Below are 21,518 nucleotides of genomic sequence, written 5' to 3' on the forward strand. Positions count from 1 at the left end.
AGCATAGCTAAAAAAATTTTAAAAAAACCAGTTCTTTCAGAAAGAAATCAAATGTTCATGGTCTGTAGTTGGTCTGTTACATCCTTCCAGAGGAAGATTATTGAATGCTTTGTGTAGCCTTCTGCTACAGCAAATTCAGTTCATTGTGCATGTGCTAGACATTATGAAGCTATTCACGTTGAACCTGAAATTCGACCTCCTCTTTCAACATTTTGAGGTGATATGAAAAGTTTTTAACTGATCCATATTCTGTATGTCTTCCAGACAACTGAAATGCCGAGAACATCACAAAACAAGATGTTTGCAGCTTTGAAGTATCACTCAACAGACTATTTATACGAGGTATGGTTTTATTGTTTCTCTTAATAGTCTGAACAAAATATAGCAAATTCAGTGAAATTGGGAAAAGATTGTGCTAAAAGATTGAGTGCGCATTAAAAAAGAAAACAAGAACTACTTTTTTCAAATTCTCGTTAAGAGAGGTTTTTGTGCTGCACTTTGTGGGATAACATAGTGAAGTGATTACAGGCTTTTTTAATAAAAAAATTTAGGTACAATTTTGCACAGACTGTAGAACATGAGTTATTTTTAGTGTCTGTTGCATTTACTTATAATGATTTACTTATTATGCACATACAAGTTTCCTGCTTAGAGCTTTCTTTGGAGAATACACTGTTAAATTAAATTAATTGCTTTCTGGAGAAATAATCCAACTTTTTAGCTACTTTGGTGTGTATTAGAATAGTGATAAAGAATGCTGTATTCCTTAATGGTTGTAGGGAAAAGTTTTTGCAATGTTTTAGATTGAATTCATGGAAAGGAGATTTTTTTTTTTTTCTCACACAAACGATGACTATTTTACAACCTCTTATCCCCAAAGTACGCAGTCATAACTGGTTTTCACTTACTTATATTTTCAAAGAAAGGCCACAGACCAAATACGAGACTTCTCTTGCCGAGGAGCAGAGGGGTGTTTTGCCAGAGGGGGGCATTTGTGGTGTGTGAGCAGAACAATGTAGCAAGACATGAGGCCTTGAGGAGTTCAGGGGGAGCAGAAGGACACTCAGAGGCGCTCCTGGCGCGTAACAGGAGAATTGCAGCCTGGGAAGTGGTCCGGCTGTAGCACTTGTGGTTGAACTGCCATCCGTATTATGAAACATCGCCCACATCCCTTTCTTTAGGGTACAGCAGCTGTTCCGTATAGTGCCTGTGTCTGTCCCTGCTGTTTTCTTAGATTGTAGCAACCAGAACTTCTTTTTCTGTTGTAATTCCTGCAGTATGCAGTCTGTCATGCAGTGTTTGTGTGGATATCTTCTCAGTGTAGTTCCATTCAGCTTGATCACCAGTTGTTTCCATGTTGTCTACGAATCAAAAATAGGTGTGTTAGCAAAACACGTCGTGGGCTTTATGCAAAAGAGAATTACATGGCTTTTCTTGCCCGAGTTTTGAGGAGGATGGTTCTGACATCAGGACAACTGAAAACTTTTAGAAGAGAAATGCTGAGGGACCTGCTGAATGGCTGCTCTGGAGCAGTGTAAATCTCGCTCTGTGGTGCTACCACAAGGGGCCAATGGATGTGATCACACATTTAAAGGTATACAGATCTGACTGTGCAAGGGAGATGCTGTGCTCGGACTGCAGTATCTGTTTCCACTCTCTTGCCTAGTTGCTGCCCTCTAGAAAAAGCTACATTGATATTTCCTCTATCAATTGCCCTTGACTAAAGCTTCCAGGTTTTAGGAAACACTGGAATTCAATGACCTTATATCAAACTGCTTCCTGCACATAGCTCACTCAAGTGGATGCAGAATCCTGCTCCGAATATACTTGTTATGCACTTATATCAATTCCAGATGTAGTTTTTCCAGCTTCTCTTTATAAGTATCTTTGAAGAAAGATACTTTCAGTCATCCTAGACACAAGAGTTACATACTTCATGCTCCTGAGTGTTGTAGGTGTGATTGCAAAGTCATCTTGGTAGTGCAGGTTTTTCTAGTGTTATAAGAAAACAATACATGCAAACTGAATGGAACTGGGATAATATCTTTTAGTTGGAAGAAAAATGTGCAGAGACCTTTATATTTTCTTGATAAACAGGGGTAAACATGTACTGATTGAATGCTACAGCTATTAATAATGGCCTTGAAAAATACTTCTATATATTTGAGAATGTCAAGAAAAATTGTGTTTTATCAGATTTTATAAAGTGAACTAATCTAGCTTAAACTTTACACTTTGAACTGTTTCATTTAAAATATTTTGTAAAATGCACCATTTTCCTGTTTAAGGCTATTACCTGTGATAATAGCTCTAGGATGTATTTCTTCCACTTCACAGATATCAGTGGCAGAAAACAATTTTAGCTATTAAGCTAAAGTTAGCCTCAGTAAAACTACACAGTGGTGTTTCGAATTTCTTTCTGATCTCTGTTTTATTAATGTATGTACTTACTTGTTCAACAGCTTCTACAGTAGCAGTAGCATTCTTCTTTATCCTATGTGTCCTTTGACAACTTTTATGTGCTAATTCAGACAGCTTCTTTTAATGAAGAGAAGGGTTATCCGTAGCATTTCCTGTTCCTGTTATCTCTATTAGGAAATTTACTAGCTGCCCTTTATTTTATGATAAATGCAGTTGTTTCAGCAGTAACTTCAATACTGATTACCTAAACTGATACATGGCCAGTAACATGTACAAGACATTGGTCCAGCTGCCCATAGTTGCCTGATTCTGTCTTCTTTATTCAGAATTTGTGAAAGAGATCAGTGAGGAAATGCCATGCTTTGACTTAGGCAAGAAGAACTCCATTGGATCAGATCTGTTTTTTCACAAGAGCCTTTTAAGGAAAAGATGCCATGATGGCAGAAGTTTTTGGATTTTTAATTAAAATTAACTAGCATTTACAGAATTGTAACTATCCCACAAAGGATTAAATAGAAATTGAAAAAGGATTTGTATTCATGCAGTGGCAGTATTTGTTTTCATTGCTTCCCATGTGTTTGTTTGTTTGTCGATGTTGGTTTATTTTGGTTTGTGGTTTTGGGATTTCTTTGCCCCTAGGTTTTCTCTTTTCTTATAGGAAGGTTTGAAAAGTACACCAATAGCATGGTTAGTCCGGTTGCAGTCCAAATCAGTGAAATATTTCAAATATTTTTAGTCTGTCACCTGAGATTTCTAGCAGTACAGGCAATATTTGGCTTGACAGCATATGTTGGCATGGTCGGGCAGTTCTTTGAGCCAAAGCAACACAGCTGAAGTGAGGCAATGGGTTTACAGCTAGAGAAAAGTTTCTGGTTTCATTCACTATGTTGTTCCACATGACTATAGCTAGTTCTCTATTCCAATATGCCTTTAACTCTGCAGACTTTTAAAGAACAACTTCTTTCTTCTTCTTTCTATAAACTCATTAAACACAAATGTGTAAGTATAATTTTTCTTTGCTCCCTGAACTCACTGGTTATTCTTTGGTTCTGTGCTCTATTGCATAAGTACTAGGCATGGGTTTCTGTGACAAAAGAACTGTAAGGTAGTTTGTTGAACTTGGATTCAGTGAAAAGTTACTAAACTTGCCACATAAAGTATTTCATTCCAGAATTCAATTGATTACTGTCCCTGGTTTTAGAGAAAATGAAAGGCTTTAAAAGGGCTTTCATTAGCTCATAATGACACATGAAAGACAGGAGGCCTTAGAATATTAAAAGCACTTGAAACAGCAGTAGTAGGAATGATACTAAATTGTTTCTGGTCAGCTTATCCATGTGTACATTCAGGAGACCATTCCAAGTGTTAAGATAGGCACTTGTAATTGCACATTCAAAGCTTAGTTAAAGTTTAGCTAAGTGTATGTTCAATTCTGCATACTCAGACGTGTAGATTAAAAGTTAAATAGCAAATCAGGTAGATGTTAGTATCTTCTCTTAAGAAGAATAAAACCCTTGAAAGCAATGGGAATGTTTGAAGAGGCAGTACACAAAAAGAATGGAGCTATCTCTCTCATGATTTTATCACATGCCTTTTTTTTTATTCAGAGCATGGCAAGGCAGAAGTTTTCCATCTGGAAATTATCACTTCGCTTTCCTCCCTCTTTGCATCAAGATGAAAAGTATCATCTCAATGGACTGTTTGCTGATGATAAGTATAGGAAGCCATGGACTAGAAGTATGTAATATAATCCTTAAGTTTACTGTAGATTTACTGTAGATTAAAAAAAAAAGCTTGTGTTTATCCATAATAAGATAAATCTGATAAAAAATATTCCAGACATAGCGCTATGCCCTTTCTTATAGCTTTTGAAGGTAGAACATCTTCATTGTCCAAATTGAGACAAATGGGCAATGGATATTTATTTGAGTATATTATTTTATATGAGGCATCATAAATGAGATGATATTTGATTAGTTTGTAGAATTCTCTGGATAGATTTCTTTCCAGAGAAATGATTATGGAAGAAAAACAATGATCAGAGATAAATAAAATACCAAACCTGATTAGCTGGGGGAGGTTTGGAAGATGATGCTGAGGTTATGAGATGTGGCAAAAAATGAGGTCTTCGAATGACAAAGGGAAATACATGCATAAAAGTGTTTGCATCTTTCTTGTGCATTTGTATTACCTTTGCTAATGGAAACTAAAGGTGTTGTTTCTTCTATGCATCATGTGTAAAGTTTGATTAACCTCTGCAATGATTTAATCAATATATAAAAATTAATTTTAATATTTTCTGCATTAATTTTTTTCTCCTTTTCATCTTAGTTGGTACAACACAGAACATGATGGCTATTTCAGTATTGGATCAATGGAAGAGAAGTTTACCTGTGGAGGATTTCCTGGAAAAGTCAGTAACTTTAAGTTAAAGACATTTATGATTTCTTTGATATCACTCAGGTATTTTGGGATTTATGCATTAATGATGAAAACAGAATATGAAGATGTTTCCTGATAGTAGCAAGTGTGCTTGAGCTGTACACTCTATCAGATAACTTAAAGATAGGTTTTTCCACTAAAAGTAGCATTGTGTTTTTATAGAGTTCACCGGTTCTTTATATATTTTTTAATGGTTGTGTAATCTATTTATGACATGGGAGAAGGTCTCTGAAAACTGCATGAACATGAAAATAAGCTGTTTCCCCTCTCCTCTCTAAGACAGTTATCTTAAGTAACTGTACAAGCATAGCTATATGACTTGAAAATATTTTTCCATACTTAGAATAGTCTGCATTAAAATATTTGCCATTTTCTAGAAAAGCCTTACTAGGACTTTGACTTGGGAAGATGTGGTCTGTGTAGTCTCAAAATAAGCAACTCTATCTATAAAACTGTAGTGACACCAAGTGATTTCAGTGAAGTTCTAACTTGGGCAATGCTTTAAGGTTCATGGATTTTCAGACACTTATGCCATGTGAAACTTTGGATATTAGTTATTATCAGTACCGCATAGTTATTACTTGTGAAGTATACTACTTATAGCTTTAAAATACTTTCTGAACTACAGTCAAAATGTTGTAAAATAGTTGATTTTTTTAAGATGGGTAGCACAGATTCCCCACTATTGCTGTTTATGCATGAAGTCCTGTACTGAATTTCAGATGTGTACTTCTACACTGATTGTTTTTATGAGCCTTACCTTTAGATGACTAGCAAATAGCAAGATGATGTAATGCTAAGCATTATTAAAAATATTAATAAATCAATAGGATGCAAAATTGAGAAATCAGTTATCTGAAATAAGAATAGTAAGTACAGTAATTGTAGATGAGCTGATTTGGGTGCTTCAGAAATATCAGCACTTGTCAGAGTTACTATATTGTTGCAGTCAATTTATATAGGTAGCAGACCATTAACACATATTTTAATAAACTATTGTAACTGTTTTGTCCAGATGCATGCTTCGCTCAGAAAAATCATGAGGTTTTTTTTTTCCTTTCTGTAGTCAAATGATTTTCCTACTTACTTGGTAAACAGCAGGGAGGCTTTCTTAATAAATAACAGTAGTACTGAGGTTAGTATGAAAAGTTGCAGGAAATAGAAGTGGTTTTGTTTCTTCATTTACCCTGTCTTTTTCCTATTGCTGTTACTTGCTATCTCTTCATGGTTTTTGAAACAGAAGTGTACATTTAACCCAGCAGCAAATTTTTATCACAAACCTTATGACATCAATAGGTTTGATTTTTTTTTTTGGTGCAGTTTTATGCTGGGTGTAAATTTAAAGGACTTCTCTTGTGGAAAAATTGAACATGTAGTTTGACCATGGATCCAGTGAATAGAGAGAACCCTAAATTCCAATCTTCTTCAGTAAATATGGTGATTATCAAAGTTTTTAGAGCATCTAAGTGCTGTTGATTCACTGAGGAGTCAGGGAAGTTGCAACACTGATTTTGCTACAACTTTAGCATCAGGCATTTTCTTTGTGTTTTTTAGGAAACCTATCTCCTCTGTAGAGTTTCAGACTAGTAATGATTTAATAGAAGTTATTCCAAGTTCAAATCCTTGCTCTCAGACTGACACAGAAGAATCTTTTTTACTTATGAAGAATGGTTTTAAGGAAGACTCCACCCAAGACAAATATTTGAAGATTTATTATGCCACTGAATTTAAAGAACCACAACAAGGTAAAATGTTCAATTCGCTGCTTTCTGAGTTTTGGTTGAGTAATCTTGTTAACTTTTGTAGTTTTTTGCACATGTTCCAGAAACATTGATGAAATCATTTGAGTGTTCAAAAACTTGGCAGTTGCATAAGGTATAACCACTAAAGACAGATTTATTCTCTGGAGAAGCAGGGCTTGTTTTAATAGCTCAAGAGAGATGGCTTTCTGGGCTGTGAGTGCCCATGGCTGGGTCATGCCCAGCCTCTCACCCACCAGCACCCCCTAGTCCTGCTCACAGGGCTGCTCTTGATTTGTTCATTCCCCAGCCTGTGTTGATACAATATCATCTTTCTTGAAATCACAGTAATTTGCAACCTTTTTTATAATTGTTTTTTCTTTGTAGTTAGGGAACTCTAGTTAGATTGAGAGGAGTGAGTGCATCATTTAAAATTGCAATGAGCTAAGTTTCTTGGCCAGAACCTACTTCAAAAGTTCCTTTATCACACTTGAAAGTGCAAACAAGGAAAAAAAAAGTACCTCTTGTTTTTAACAGGAGTTATATAAGACAAAAGAAAAAGCTAAAGAAAACTAGAGGTTACCATGTGGACCATAGAAGTCTAGACTTTGTTGCATTTTAAATGTTTTAAGATTTAAGTTTAAAGTAAAAAGCTGATTGTTTTGCTGACATGTATTCCAACAGTTGCTCAACAATTCTCTTTATTCTGATAATTCTTAGTATTTTTATCTTGTTTTATAATGTTTTTTCTTCTATTTTGTTAGATTTATGTTTGGAAGAGGAGTTTGTTTTTATTGACAATCTTGAAAGTTTTCGTAAAAGATTGCCAAATTTATCTATACTTCTGAGCAGACTACAATTTTTTTTAGTGAAAGATCCCCTTTTGGATTCTGAAGGACAGTTTTTAACAGCAGAGAATATTTTCAGGTACCTACAAATTTCTGCATAATATTAAACATAAAACATAGTCTGTGCATAATGCCATTTTTATGTTTGTTGTATTTTACCTTTGTAACTAGTTTATGTTTGCAACACATAAAGACTTCAGCTTTTCATCTTAGGATAAAATGAGGAGGGTGAAATTTATATGCATTAAGAGAACTGGATTAATGAAATTGTCATTCTTACATTCTATAGGTGTGAAATGCAATCAGGATATTAGTTTTGGAATACTGAACAAATGTGCATCTTTAAGGGACTTAGTCCTTTCTCAAACTGACTGATTGCCTGTCATGAAAGTATTGCTAAATTTAGTAGGGCTAGAATTTTACACATGCTTCCGTGTTCCTTTTTTCTCTCCTCTCAGATGTGCTGCCAGTAAATCCATGCTTTTTCCCTGTTGAATTGTATTTCTTCAAGTTCAAATATTATTTATTGTTATGGTTTTGCTCAGTTTTGTATTGCTAGGTTGATTGAATTTAATTAAATTATACCTATGTCATGAATTTGAACAAACCAGTACATTTAAGCAGGTATGCTGTATCAAAAATGGGCTTGGTATTTTGTTAATATACTCATCGTGTATATGCATTCATAAAGTCTGACTAAACATTTGTGCTGATTTACTTCATGTCTGGACTATTTGTATTATTTCCTTTGCACTTGGAAGGGTTGCATGACTGACAGGCAAGGTAAAACAGGTTCTAACCGAACCAACTGTACCCATACAGTAGAACAAGAAGGAATGGGGTTGTTTGCCTGTTTTTTCAAAGATGAGCCCAGTCTTGCAGTGAATCTTGGATGTAAGACTGTGTGAATGCTGTAAATATACAGCGAAAGGTGTGGGTATTGGATCATGAAGAGACCATGATCCAAATTCTATAAATGACTTTCAGAAATACCAGTAATTGGAGAAAAAAATGCTAATGTGAAGCTTTGCAGAAATGGCTCTGACCTCCTGACCTGTGGTTGACTAGCAAAACCATGGACCTGTCCAAGGTGGAAGTCCAGATCTCCTAGTGCAGCACACAGGGAGATGCAATTACTGAAAGGGACTCAATGAGACAGACATCAGCTTGAGTTAAAACTAATGAGCAGCCGAAGGCTGGACATAGAACAGTTTGTACTCTGTGATCTAAAATATTCCTTTGGAAGATAGTTGTGTGAGGGACTGATGAAGAAGTTACTCTCCTAAAAACTCACTACAAATTTAGTGCCTGTAATTGGCACAAACGCCTGATGAAGCGTTTTCTTTCTGCCTGACAAATCTTCATCCCTGTGCTGCATGCGTCTCTGCTTTACAATGCAAGAATTAGCTTCATTCCTGAGTTTTACTCCCAAGTGTTTTAAAGTTTTTCAGTTAAATCAGGAACATACTTTTAGTTTTCACTTTAACTAGTAATAAGCACACTCTGCCTTCTTTCATGCTGAATCTTTCCTGAAAATAGGAACAAAAGGTGGCAAAAGATAAATAAGGCAAATAGATTACAGAGATTTTCTGTCTAGTAAAAAGTTGTACGTTGGAAGAAATTAGATCTGCAGCTTTTGCAGAAAGGGCTTTTACATGAGGGGACTTTTGTGCTGGGAGGCTGAAGAATTATAATATGAAGGTTTTTTGATGTAACTGTTTAAGGCAAGCCCCAATATTAAGCAATTCTACTCTGCATATAATGAACTATTTCTTAAAAATTTTCTTTGGTTGATTACACAGATCAGTACAGCATCACTTGGAATTGCCTTCTTAGAAAAGGCATGGATTTAGAAATACCTTTGCCATGTATATGGCTATCAAAACTATTGCCAAGAGTTTCAGTTTTAGACCTTAGGTAATACAGAGAAGTCACTTACTTTCTTTTATGATCTTTTAAAGAGAATGTTTGACTTTCCAAAATGGAATGAAGATGGAAGAGAGTCATAATGATTTGCAGGGGATTAAAGACAGTTTCTGTACTGTATCTATAAAAGATGAAGAGGTATCATACTGTTTTTTCATACTATATATTACATTAGTGGTTATTCTCTGTTATGCATGTGTGTTTGTTCACCTGCAAGTCATCTTACTGAGTTCTTTTCATATTTGCCAAATGTTTCAAGCTTTCATGTTTCCAATATTAGGAAACACTGACATTATTTGTGGGTTTTTAATTCTTGGATGCTGTTTTTAGGAATCTCTGCTCTGACAAGCTGTTTGTCCTGGTACCTGATGTGTTTGCAGTTTTATGTAGATACTTGTTACACTAAGAATAAAAATTAATTAGAACAGGAAGCCATGACATGAGCTTAGGAAAGGGAAGGCTACAAGACATGTTCTGGGATTTGGAGGGCCAGATTGGCATTTTTTTTTTTTTTTAAAGTCAAATCTACTTTTTGCTCCATTTTTCAAAATTCTAAAAAACAGACTTTCAGTAAAATAAAGGAGGATTTTACTTGGTTGGGAACTGTAAATTAAGGCACAATTTTTGTGCTCCACTGAGTCAATCTGAAGTTGTGTAACATTGTATTTTACTCTGTATTGAGCAAAGCTTCATGTGTAAATGTCAAATGATTTCTCTCCTAAGAGCTCTTGAATTGGTTTAGGATAAAAGTTATTTGAAGATTTTAAGAAGCTTTGACTGTACAGTCATATGAAAGGAAATTTACTGGCCATTCTGTTGTGATTAATATTTTTTCAGTATTTCCTGTTGCCTGTTGATTTAGAATTGAGCAAACCTAAGAGTGGCAGATCTGTGGCAGTTCCATCACACTTGGAACTAAAGGAGGTGTTAAATTTAGCTCCAGTCACTGTAGATGATGAAGACCTTTGCAAACAAGTGATCAGAGAAGGTGAGGGTTGGTTTTTTTTAAGTACTTGACCTGATTTTCCTTTCATTTGAACACATTTAGCACAGTCAAGCTCTTTTATATTGAATTCACTTAAAAATTACTTCACAGTTTATCAGATGAGAAGTTCTGCTGATGAACTAGGACCTGTGTTACACCCATATTTCTGGTATTAGACAGGTCTCCTTTAGGGGTAGTAAACGACTTGCCATTTGACTCAGTCCAGGGCTGTGTTGTCATCTTGAACACAAAAGTAATATGAGCTGTGATTTTATATATAGATATAGATACAGATATATAGATATAGATATATAATCAATATAGCTATAATAATTTGGTGCTGTGCTCTCTAATATGTTTTTAAATTTACTTTCAGAGACATCCCTAAAAAGATTATATGCAGAACAGTCATACCATAAAAAATGCTTTTGTTGCATTGTAATTACAAACACAAAAGCAGATTTCTGGGGGAAAATGGTTAAATATTTCCATGGAAAACAGGATTATTCTCAATGGCAGTAATAGTTTCTTGAAAGGAATTTTCGAAAAATTACTGAATGCTTTCAGACTACTGATAAATATAACTTTGATGACAGCTGGTGACTAATGGATTGATTTGTATGATAGTGTTTTGTTTAGTTAAAAGAAAAAGGCATTGCCTGAGGGTTGGGCTTTTTTAAAGTCAAAATAAATAATTTTCCACGTTTTTGGTGGACAGGAAGCAGCTCAAAGGAGGCGGCTTAATGCTTCTAAAGATGGAGGATGTGTGCTGAATTCTGTGTCTCATAGAACAGCAGTTTGAAGTAAACCAGTCTCTTACTGAAGACAGAAACAATACTTTTAAAAGCGGATATTTCATTAAAACAGTTTCGTGTGCATTCCCGATATATTTAGTATGTGTCATGTTTCAAGCTGAGATTGCAGAGATTTGAGGATTCTGTACATAAAAGTCAACCTATTGTGGGTGGTTTTGTTTTAGTCCTTTTTTAGTAGCAAAAGAATCTACATACACATACTCCTAGTAACTTATATTTAGGCTACTTAGTTGTTCTGGAAATCATTCTAGTCATAAGATCTTGGGATAATTCAGATAGTGACTGTACAGTATTGGGGGGGGGATTTTTTTGTCACTTAAGGGACAAGACTGAGCACTGCTCTAATCAGTTAAAGCATCTGGGGCTACCAAGTGTGATTAATTTTTCATAACAATATATCATGGAGTTTCGATAAAAAGACTGAAAGGTCTGACTGGAAAAATTAATAAATGGTTCATTTATGGCTCCTTTTAAAATCTGTTTTCAGATCTCAAAGCAGAAATTACATACAAAATAGAAATTTCCAAGTACTGTGCCATTCCACAAGAGATTTGCTCCAGTATTAGCACAAGTATGTTGGAATTCTGTGAGTCAGGTAGGAAGATCTGTATAAATCAAGGGGTAATATTTAAGATGAATTCTTCAAGTAGTTTCTCTAATATTCTATTTTTGGGAGAACATGTACCACACAGGTAAGAAGATTCACTTTGTGTAATCTATTCTTTTGTACCCACACCATAAGGAAGTGAGATGCTCCTTTGTAGAGCTTTATAGTCTAAACACAAGCAATTTTACAATTCCTTCGTGTTGCATTTGGCTGTAAGCAATGTCTATAACTTTTGCACTTTATTTTTAGATCTTTTTATATCTAGCAACTCATCTACCAAGAGAGGGGAGATGAAAGTTAAGGCAGATTGATTAAAATTGTGGAGTCAAAGAGCACAGTTTAAAGTTTGTTGAAGTCTGATATAAATGCTTTCAAAAGAGGGTGGTGGAGAATAATTCAGGTAGCAGTGCCGTGTTTATAAATTCTAGAGACTGAAAACTCCTGTGCAGATATCTTGTTTTGCAAATGGTTCAGTAATTGTGTGTGATTGGGAAATTAAGCCAGAGCTGTTTTCTACAGAAATTAACTCCACCTGTTAAGTATGTGCTAATATGCGTTGGATCCTTTCTTCTCCTGCACTGGAATCAGGAAATACACTCCGTGTGTCCACCTTTATTATGTTGAAAACCCAAGTCATGCTGTTTACACCATTGACCAGTGCTGAGCAGCTTTGGTGTCTCAACCTAGTCATCCAACCTTAGTTAAAGTTTTTTTGGGTTCCAGGTGTAACCTTTCAAAATAATGTACAGTCTTTGCCAGCCCTACTATATTCACAGCTAAATTCTGGCTGACTAAGCGAGGCAGGAAAATGGCTGTGCTGGTGACATTTTTGACCTTTCATTTAATGTAGAAGAGCCTGCACAAAGAGTAACATTTACAAATAAATGTGATCTGAGCATGATGATACATGTACATCTCATCCTCATGTATATCCTTTCTATGAAAAGATCTATCCATTGTTGCAATGGACAGTAGCAGTTTTATCCATCAGTGCTTGTTTACTTGATAGTTTTCCATACAGAAGTTATTAAAATACTCAAGAAATGTTGAGTTTTCTCCAGACCAAGACCTTTCTTATTGTCTTAGTTTCAACAAGTTTTAAATTTAGCTGATAGTTGTCCCCTGCAGACTAATAGTACTGATAGTACCATGCTTTAGATACTATATTGTAGTGGAATTTTGGTTGGAACAATCATATCATTCAAAGTGTCTGATATAAAAGCTCAATGCAAACACACCAAGTTCCACCAAGATAAAGTTAAGCTTATTTTAAATCTGGGGATTATTGTCTAGCACGATAAACTGTAATCTGTGTGTTGTCATCTCTCTTGACTGCTCTTTACTTCTAAAGCTTACAAGCAGGAGGGGCTTAAGTGCAGTAGTTCGGACTCTTGCCCTGTATGTAGTACTAAAAAATAGACTGTGATCTTCTTTAGGGTATTGTTCATTCTTCTGCAGTAGATGAGTAGTCAAGCCATCTTGAATTGTCTTTTAAAGAAAGTGGCTGCGTTAGTCTTTATTACCAGTTGCTCTCTTAGGTCTGGTGTTGATTCAAGCAGAATTCTATTGTTAGGCCACAATCAGCTTCCATCTCTCTCTTTCTTTTTTCTTTTTTTTTTCAGAATGGACTCAGGTCTGTAGGCTAGAGACCTACAAATGTGTGCAAGCATAGGTAACTAGAAGACTGTCAGGTATCTCAGCTGAAACCTAACACCCAATACAGAAACTTCTGCTATCAAGCAGTCTTCTCCTTCTAATTAATTTTGCTCTTTATGAGTTACCAGAAGTGAAATATGTTTGCTTAAATTCAGTGAAGAAGCAGTCATAAGACTGAACATTCTTTCTGTAGTCACTGAGTTTGTTTAGAAAAGGCATTGAGAGACAAGACAGTTCTCTGAGTCAGCAATGTTCTGAGAAGGGAATGTTACTCTGGGTGTTAGCAGAGTTTAACTAATGTAGCTGATAAAGAATTCCAGTCTCAAAGGCATAAATAACTAGACAAGAACAAATATTAATAGTATTGCTCAAAGAGAAAGAATAGTTCTTTTTAGATACAGCAGGTATTTTTGCTGTCCTGAGACCAGCTTCTGTCCTGTTCAAAGTAAAGTCCTAAAATTGTTGCTCCTCACAAAAACTGGTTTGTGAGCTGAAGTTCACAGCATGAGTTCATTGAACCTTTATTGTTCTAAGTGGAAAAGAAGTTATACTGACTGGAAGTGTGTTGTTTTATTTTGTACCCACTTTAATTTCTTACTTTTTTCCCCCGTTTTTCTGATATGTTTGTGTCCTCTGGCTTTCTATCACTGTCCCTTACCCTTCCTGCCTAACAATCAGCTTGTTAGGTCCTTCAAGGAGAAGCTGTGAGCAGCTGGACAGGTGACTGATTCATAGGCTTCTTTGTGTCCATTGTCCAGGCAATGTGGGTATGATGATTGCATCTACTTGCTGCTGGTGGAAGGAACTGGGAATTCATTATAAGTGTTTTTCCTTGTGGAGGTGCTGATTTATTCACAATTTTTAGTTTTCACAGAACATGGAACAACTGTGGTTTTTGTGGTTTCTACTTTTGGGTTAGTAGAATGCCATAGAGACTAATACCAGGGCAATCATGTGAACCACCAAAATCAATGAAGTTGCAAATTTGTAATAAGACTTGAATAAAACCCAGTAATCATTAATATGTCCACATTTAATATAATAGGGAGGAAGAAATAAAGAATGTTCAAAATTACTTGTAGAAGACTTTTAACATGCCAGGTTTTTTGTATACTGCTTAAAGAAAAAGAAACATCCAAAACCAAAAACTGGTGTTGTAATTAATTTCACTGATCTCCCTAGAAATTTCAATGAGAACTAATTCTGCTTGAAAGAGTATTTTTTTCATTAAAATCCTGACTGCTTTTGAAATTCCTGAGGCTTTTCTTACAGCAACCACAATATTGCCTATAGTGTCTCTCACACTTAATTAACTTCATTTATGGATAAATATCAAAATCTCAGCTGTGATACCAGGTGATTTAATTATAAAAATAATCTTATCTGTGAAGCATATGTACCCAGAACTACATCAAGGAATGTGATCTACAATTGTTTCCCCAAACTGTCTGGAAATTATATGTGTGGGGCATATAGCTTATTGAATTGTCCCATGAAAATATTGTCTATTGTAATCCAGAACTTCACTTGTGTAAGATTCATAAGCATGTATATTTCATTCACAAATAGCTTTGTGATTTTGATTTTTATTTTTGTTTTGGCTGAGGCTTTATGCAATTTCCAGCTGAATATATTCCATATTTGAAAGATGAAATGGAAGTGCCTTTAACTCCTCCATGCAGACAACAAAGATCATGGGTTAATTTTCTGTGCAGAGGACTTCAAGAAGAACCTATTTCTCTCTCTGGTAACAGGTAATGAAACCTTGGTAGTGACAAATTCTGTCATGAATCCTCAAAATTAATGAAAAAATAACTTCACTGTATTTATGAAATGGTACTTACTTACATTCTTTGAGCTGCAAATATATTTTATTTTGTGTGAAAGAGTGATGGAATGCACAGTCCATATGTGTGGTTTTCTGGAGGCATCTGAAAAAGGAAAGGAAGTTGTTTCCATAGTCCTCTTTCTCTGGGAGGATTTTATAGCCTGAAAATCCGGTCTTGTTTTTGCAGTAAGCAACAGTAAATATTTAAAGTATTTAGCAAGTGAATGTATGGGCATATGCACGTATTTATGCTTATGGCAAGCACATATGTTGCACAAGGATCACCTGCAAAATGTCCAGAAGAGATATAGTAAGGAAGTATTGTCTGTTTCAGGGATACCCTCCAACAATAGATTTCAGGCCTTTTCATGCCAATATAGGATTAGGATTGCTCCCTCTTCTCATCTTTTTTGAGACTAGCGTTTCTTGCCTTGCTATCTTTCTAACACATGCAGGAAGAATTTTGATATCCCTTTGGGATGGGAGCCACAGTCTAGACAGAGTTTTCACTCAGTGCTGCTTTACTTCATGACCCAACCTTGATGGCTCCTCCACTTACTCTTTCCTATCATCCTCCATATGGATAGGAAAAAAATAATTCAGGAACGAGTGAATGAATGAATGAACTGAAAATTTAAAGACAAAGTATATATATCTTTAAAAGTATATCTATATAAATCAAAATTCAACAGATGATGCTGCTAAATTTCATACCTGCACATTTTTTTATGTTCTTCATAGTATTTTGATTGCAGAGCCCTCTAGGGAATTCTTAGAATCTTTGGTATGGCAATCAGAGAAGTATCGGGATAATATGAGCTCTCTTTTGCTTGTCGGTAAGGATTCTAATTGATGATCAATTTCTAACTGATGTTTATAAGTTCCATGTACATGCAGAAATATAGCAGAAAATATAATGTTATATTACAGAGCACATATTTGAGCAATTGAAGTTTATTCGGTTACTGTAACCCTGTGAAGTTTTGTGATTATTTTAGTACTTACAAGAAGTTAGAGTATGGCAACACAGAAGTTGATATACAATGTATCCTTCTATGGCAATAATTTGAATTAAGCAAGAGTTTTATTTTTTTATGACAGTGTTCACTACTATTATATGAAATAACTTATAGTTGAAATTTGGTAATCTGTTTAACTCATTCCTGTGTGGTATTGTTTCAAAATATGTAGCAACCAATACAATAGTACTGTTAATGGAAAATAATACTGTAACTTCACAAGAGTAGAAGAGAAGCAGAATACACAAAACCAAAACAAGCTGCAGGCTATTCATGAAAATGCCAGAATATATATTACTACTATTCTTTCATTTCACTTTATTTGCCTTCATTTTACAAGTCTCAGGATTAAGTTCTGTATATTGACTTTTTTTGTTGTCCAATTCATTTGTACTTTGATTTATAATTGAAAATAATGTATGGTATGCTCATTACTGTTTCAGTTAATTTTTTTTCAGCTAAGGATATGATAAGTCTTTGTAACCATGACAATAACCCACAGATAATTAACAAGATAATTTGTAACTTTAGTAATGCAGCTACACATTATTAGATTTGGAAAAAAAATTGAAACCCTCACCCCTTCTACTCACAGAACTCAGAAAAGCACACTTCCTCTGATAGTGTTAACCACTTTGCTCTTAAATCTATTGATGGACGCAGAGTTACAAATGGAAGTATGAATAACAGATACATGTAATAGGCCAGGAGTACTTGGGAGCTTTCATTTCAAAAAGGACATTCTGTTTTCATCTTTCTGGTTTATTGATATTATGTGTTAATTTCTGGTTCTTTTGTAGAGCATCCAGCTGTTAACCTTGCACATCAGCATCATTCACTGAGAGAGCTGCAGAAAAAGCTGCTATTTGAGGTTGAAGCACCAATGCTTGGCTCACTAGAGGAGGGCTGGTGGCTTCATAGAGTTTTAAATCCAGCAGGTGTAGAAATTTTGGAACAATTCAATATGGATGGAAGTAATGCAAACAGTGTACTTCCAACAGAAGTAGAAACATTCACACAATTTACAACATATCAATTAGAAAGTAAGTATCTTCTTTTTTAAAATAAGTGATAGAAAGGCAAAGATTGGTACTTAAATAGAGAATCATGCGGGGAGTTACAGATCTCCAAGAACAAAGGAAATTAATTTTTTCTTATTCTTAAGAACAAAATGTTTTACATTAAAATGAAGGAAGGGCACTACTGCATTTAAGGTGTACTTTCAGTAACTTAGAAGAAATTGGAGGAAGAAAAGTGTTGAGCTACACAAAGTCATTTTTTTCTGTTACTGTGCAGATGAAGAATACCCTCCACCAGTCATTTTTTAATAAAATAGTTTCATTCAGGATAATTTCTTAAGTAGTAGTAGTTTTGCTTTGAAATATTTTAATAAAGCAGATATTCACCTAGTCCTACCTGTACAAGGTCAGTGGGGGGAGTATGTTAGAGTGAAAATTCCTTATTTTGTGAGGCTGTAGAGGGGTTATTTTATGCAGACTATTTAAAATTTGAACAGCTCCTCACTTCAGAATTTTTCATGGACGTTTTTGCATACTTGTAATCAAACTTCAACAAAAAAAGCAAAAAGTTATTCAGATTTTGTTGTATAACTATGGCTAGACTGCAAGGCAACAGCTGTGGTTGTAGAACTCCAAGGATTGACAGTAACATGATATATTGTGAAACATGTAGATACTGCTCATGCAGGAACATTTCCAATTAACTGCTTTTTATATTCTTTAGTTGTTTAGCTGCTGTATTTCAGATGGATGTGCAGCCATGGTGCAAAAAAAGTTATAGTTCTAGTGAAGCATATCTTCAGAGGGAACTGTTTGCATTCTTCTTTTTTCTCTCCAGGAAACAAAAATTGACAACTTTTCTTCCTAATGAAATATATTTCTTCTCACTTTCTAGAAATCTAACATCAATAAATTCTGTGTAGATGGTGAAAACTTCAAACAATAGCCTTGCCTTCTGTATCTTAATACTGTGCATTTTTACTTGGAACTAGTCAGTGCAAGTTTTCTGAAAAGGGATCCTAATGATCTGGGAAGGCGCAAAGAAGTTGTTTGTAAAAATACCTTGTCTTTAAATCACCCAAAGTCCTTAATTCCAATGAGGAGAAAGAAAAGAAAAAAAATCTGTGTTGCAGCACATAAATTAAATTGTATTTTTTAGGATGGCTTGAGGAGAAGAATTGTGTGACAAACCAAGAGCTGCTTTCTGCTGAAAGACATTCATCAGAGAAAGTAGTTAATCCTGACTTGTCACTGCAGATTCAAAGGCAGAACTTTGCTGTGAGTGCTCCGTCACCTGCCAAAATTCACAGTACAAATACATCTGTGGCAAAGCTTACTGGAGGAAGCATAAGCAAGATTAAGACAGAAGAGGCAATTTGCTTCTTAAACCAAGAAAAGAAAACCCCCAAACCATCTGAATCAGACAGCTGTAAAGATGTGTCTTCTAAACTAGACAAATCATCCTGTAGAGGAAAGCCTGCATCTCTTACACTTGCTTCTAAATGGGCCAACGATGATTCTGATCTGAACAACTTCATTATGATGAGATCTAAATATACAGTCACCCAAAGAGAGGACAAATATTATGTAGATAGGCCTGAAAAAGGTATGTTAACCAGTTTAATCTGCCATTTTATCCAGATTAAATTCTTCTCCATTTCACCAGTTACAACAGATGCTAGTTCATCCTAGTCAATTATTTGAAGTAAATTGGCAACATTTTTGTGGTCTTAAATGTAACTGAATTTTTAGCTAAGTATCTTAACCTTTTGTTGTTTTCCCTTAGATATATTAGAGGATTTTGTTTGGTTGATTGGTTTACTTGGGATGAGCTGGGGGCGGGGGTGCTATTTTTTTTTGTTGAAAGTGATATTTCATAAAATAAATATTTGAGTTCATTCCTATTCTGACAAAGTAACTGTAAATAGTACTTAATTCTGGAGATCTCTTCCATCCATATGTTCTAAATTGGATCTCCTGGCCACTTGGAGAAGTAGTAATCCTCAAATTCATTGTAGTTGTCAGATGGCAAATATCAGTACTCACTTCTGTAGCCTAGGAAATGAACAGGAATTGTTCATTGGAGCTATTGACGTTGCTGCAAACCCCATCAATTCATCAAACAATGCACCAGAACAGATATTAGGGAAAACAGAAAATTGTTGGTAGCCTGTTCTTGTTGATGGCAGTACTTGGAAAAGAATATCATATTATGTACTCAGCATTGAAGGAGTGCAAAGTAGCAGAGAGGTAAAAAAAAAGTAGAAGAACTTTCTTATTTGGTTTGTAAAAGAATTCTCTGTGGCATAAAGTGGCAGGTAACAGTGGCATACCTCCAAATTCACTTTTCAGAATGTAATTGTATGTAAAAAAATTTTTGATAAACTTTTTGGACTTGTATGAGAGAATTTTTACAGTAACTTTTATCTGTGTTTTAGTTAAATGTCCTAGAATTAACCAAAACCAAACAGTTGTTACATAAAAGCCTCAGCAATACTTCCTGTAGAGTTGGGATGTTTGTTTAATTGCAAGCTTATGTAATCTTTTGGGAGTAAATTTTTTTTTGTAAAAATCGTGTGTTTCTGACTCTGTCGAAGATTCATAAAACTTTTCATGGCGTCAGAAAGCAATAATCCAAATTTTAGAAGTAAGAGACCGAGGTACCTGAAGTTTTATGCTGCCGTCTAGTGGACCCTGACCAGCACTGCATCGGCTAACGAGGAATCCAAGCGTATTGAAAGACAAGCTGTCACCTTCTCGAGTAGGCTTGGGAGGGTTTAAGAAGATTCAATGCAGATTAGGATATGTGTACAGGTAGTCCACAGTGTGCGGATCAGTTACGCCTGACATATAGAGAAGCCATTAAAATACTGGGGACTGTGATGAGCCACATCGATGTAGAAATTATATAAAACATAGCATCTTTTGCAATAAAGAAAAGTTTTTATCAAGGGTCATTCTAACTCTAACTGAAAAGTAGAAAGGCCAGAGGTGCCTGTAAGGCCTCTTCGTTGTTTTAATTATTTTTTTAAAGATATCATTGTGTGTAATGTTTAGAAAATACACAGGAGAGAAATAGTAGAAACAACTCAGTGATCCAGTTTTGAACCCCAGACATCTTTTCAAAATAAGGCAAATTATCTAAGTTAACTAGAATAAAAATTCAGTTTTTCTTTGCCTTCTGTCTCTGTATTATTAGTTTATTTGCTGAGGGAAGTGGCCTTCTTAAGTAGAAAAGTCAATAATATTTAAGAATATTCTTATTCAATAAGAACCGCTCTCACAGAAAAATAATCAGAAATAAAGAGAAGAGGCTTTGTGGCCAGAAGTTGAAGCTCATGCATCTGTATATATCAAGAAGAAGGAAGGCTACTTAGAAATATTAACAAGTTGCAAAAGATAGCTAGATGAAAGGAGAAAAATTATTTTCAATATGCAATTCTTTTTATCTTTTTTTTTTTTTCCATTTGCAACTTCTGTGTTCTTTCCCCATGGCTTAGAGTATCTAACCTTTCTACTCACACTCACTGATGTACTTTTCATACTTGGAGCTCCTTATGGTCAGCAGCATATTTTCTGTCATGCATGTTTTTTCTCCATATAAAGGCATATGAGGTTTCCTATGGAACTATATTATAGACCAGTAGTACCAGCTCCTTAACTTTCCCAGGTCTGTATTTCTACTCTTAGGAAGAGCAATCTGATAATGCTTAACTTCTTGGGCTGTGAAGGCTGAGAGGGCCTAACCTGTTTTTACATCTTGTGGATTTTTGTACTGTATAAGTCCAGGAAAAAAATAAAGAATTCATAAAGAGAAAATGTATGTTTCACAAAAACAACTTCATTTGAATTTTTTTTTTTTTGCATGTAGAGTAATTTATAGAACAGTTTTTTTATTTATTGAGCTGGTTTTGTGATTAGCTAAATATTCACTCGTGGTTTCATTTAGTGGTACAGCCTGAAGATCAGCATATCAATATTCTCAAAGAGGACAATTCTTTTTGTGAGACTGTGAAAACAGAGGAAAAAACCCAAGAGAATAAAGACAGTATCACTATCAATATTCAGCCATCAGGTATGCACTGTTTTTAGAACTGTTTTGCCTTCTCCCAGGTAATAAGTGACAGGACAGAGGAAATGGCATCAAGCTGCTCCAGATGAGGTTTAGATTGGAAATTGGGGAAAACTTCGTCATTGGAAAGGTAGTCAGGCG

The 21,518-nt window shown here is 35.1% G+C and overlaps 1 protein-coding gene across 1 annotated transcript in view; it reads left to right on the top strand.

The window, feature by feature from the left end:
- The first annotated feature begins 297 nt into the window (after positions 1-297).
- The window catches only part of SHOC1 (shortage in chiasmata 1), a 45,854-nt gene continuing 24,633 nt past the window's right edge, over positions 298-21,518 (top strand). Inside the window, exons 1-13 of the mRNA XM_054287554.1 lie at positions 298-342; positions 4,029-4,158; positions 4,753-4,834; positions 6,418-6,608; positions 7,367-7,529; positions 9,412-9,514; positions 10,214-10,364; positions 11,664-11,771; positions 15,064-15,193; positions 16,009-16,103; positions 17,087-17,329; positions 18,465-18,911; positions 21,255-21,380. Of these exons, the coding sequence (XP_054143529.1) occupies positions 298-342; positions 4,029-4,158; positions 4,753-4,834; positions 6,418-6,608; positions 7,367-7,529; positions 9,412-9,514; positions 10,214-10,364; positions 11,664-11,771; positions 15,064-15,193; positions 16,009-16,103; positions 17,087-17,329; positions 18,465-18,911; positions 21,255-21,380 (2,014 nt within the window). The remainder of the gene's footprint in view (positions 343-4,028; positions 4,159-4,752; positions 4,835-6,417; positions 6,609-7,366; positions 7,530-9,411; positions 9,515-10,213; positions 10,365-11,663; positions 11,772-15,063; positions 15,194-16,008; positions 16,104-17,086; positions 17,330-18,464; positions 18,912-21,254; positions 21,381-21,518) is intronic.

This window comes from Melozone crissalis, unplaced genomic scaffold (genome assembly GCF_028551555.1).
Source record: "Melozone crissalis strain CALT ecotype California unplaced genomic scaffold, PUWL_Pcris_2 ptg000005l_1, whole genome shotgun sequence".
Classification (NCBI taxonomy): domain Eukaryota; kingdom Metazoa; phylum Chordata; class Aves; order Passeriformes; family Passerellidae; genus Melozone; species Melozone crissalis.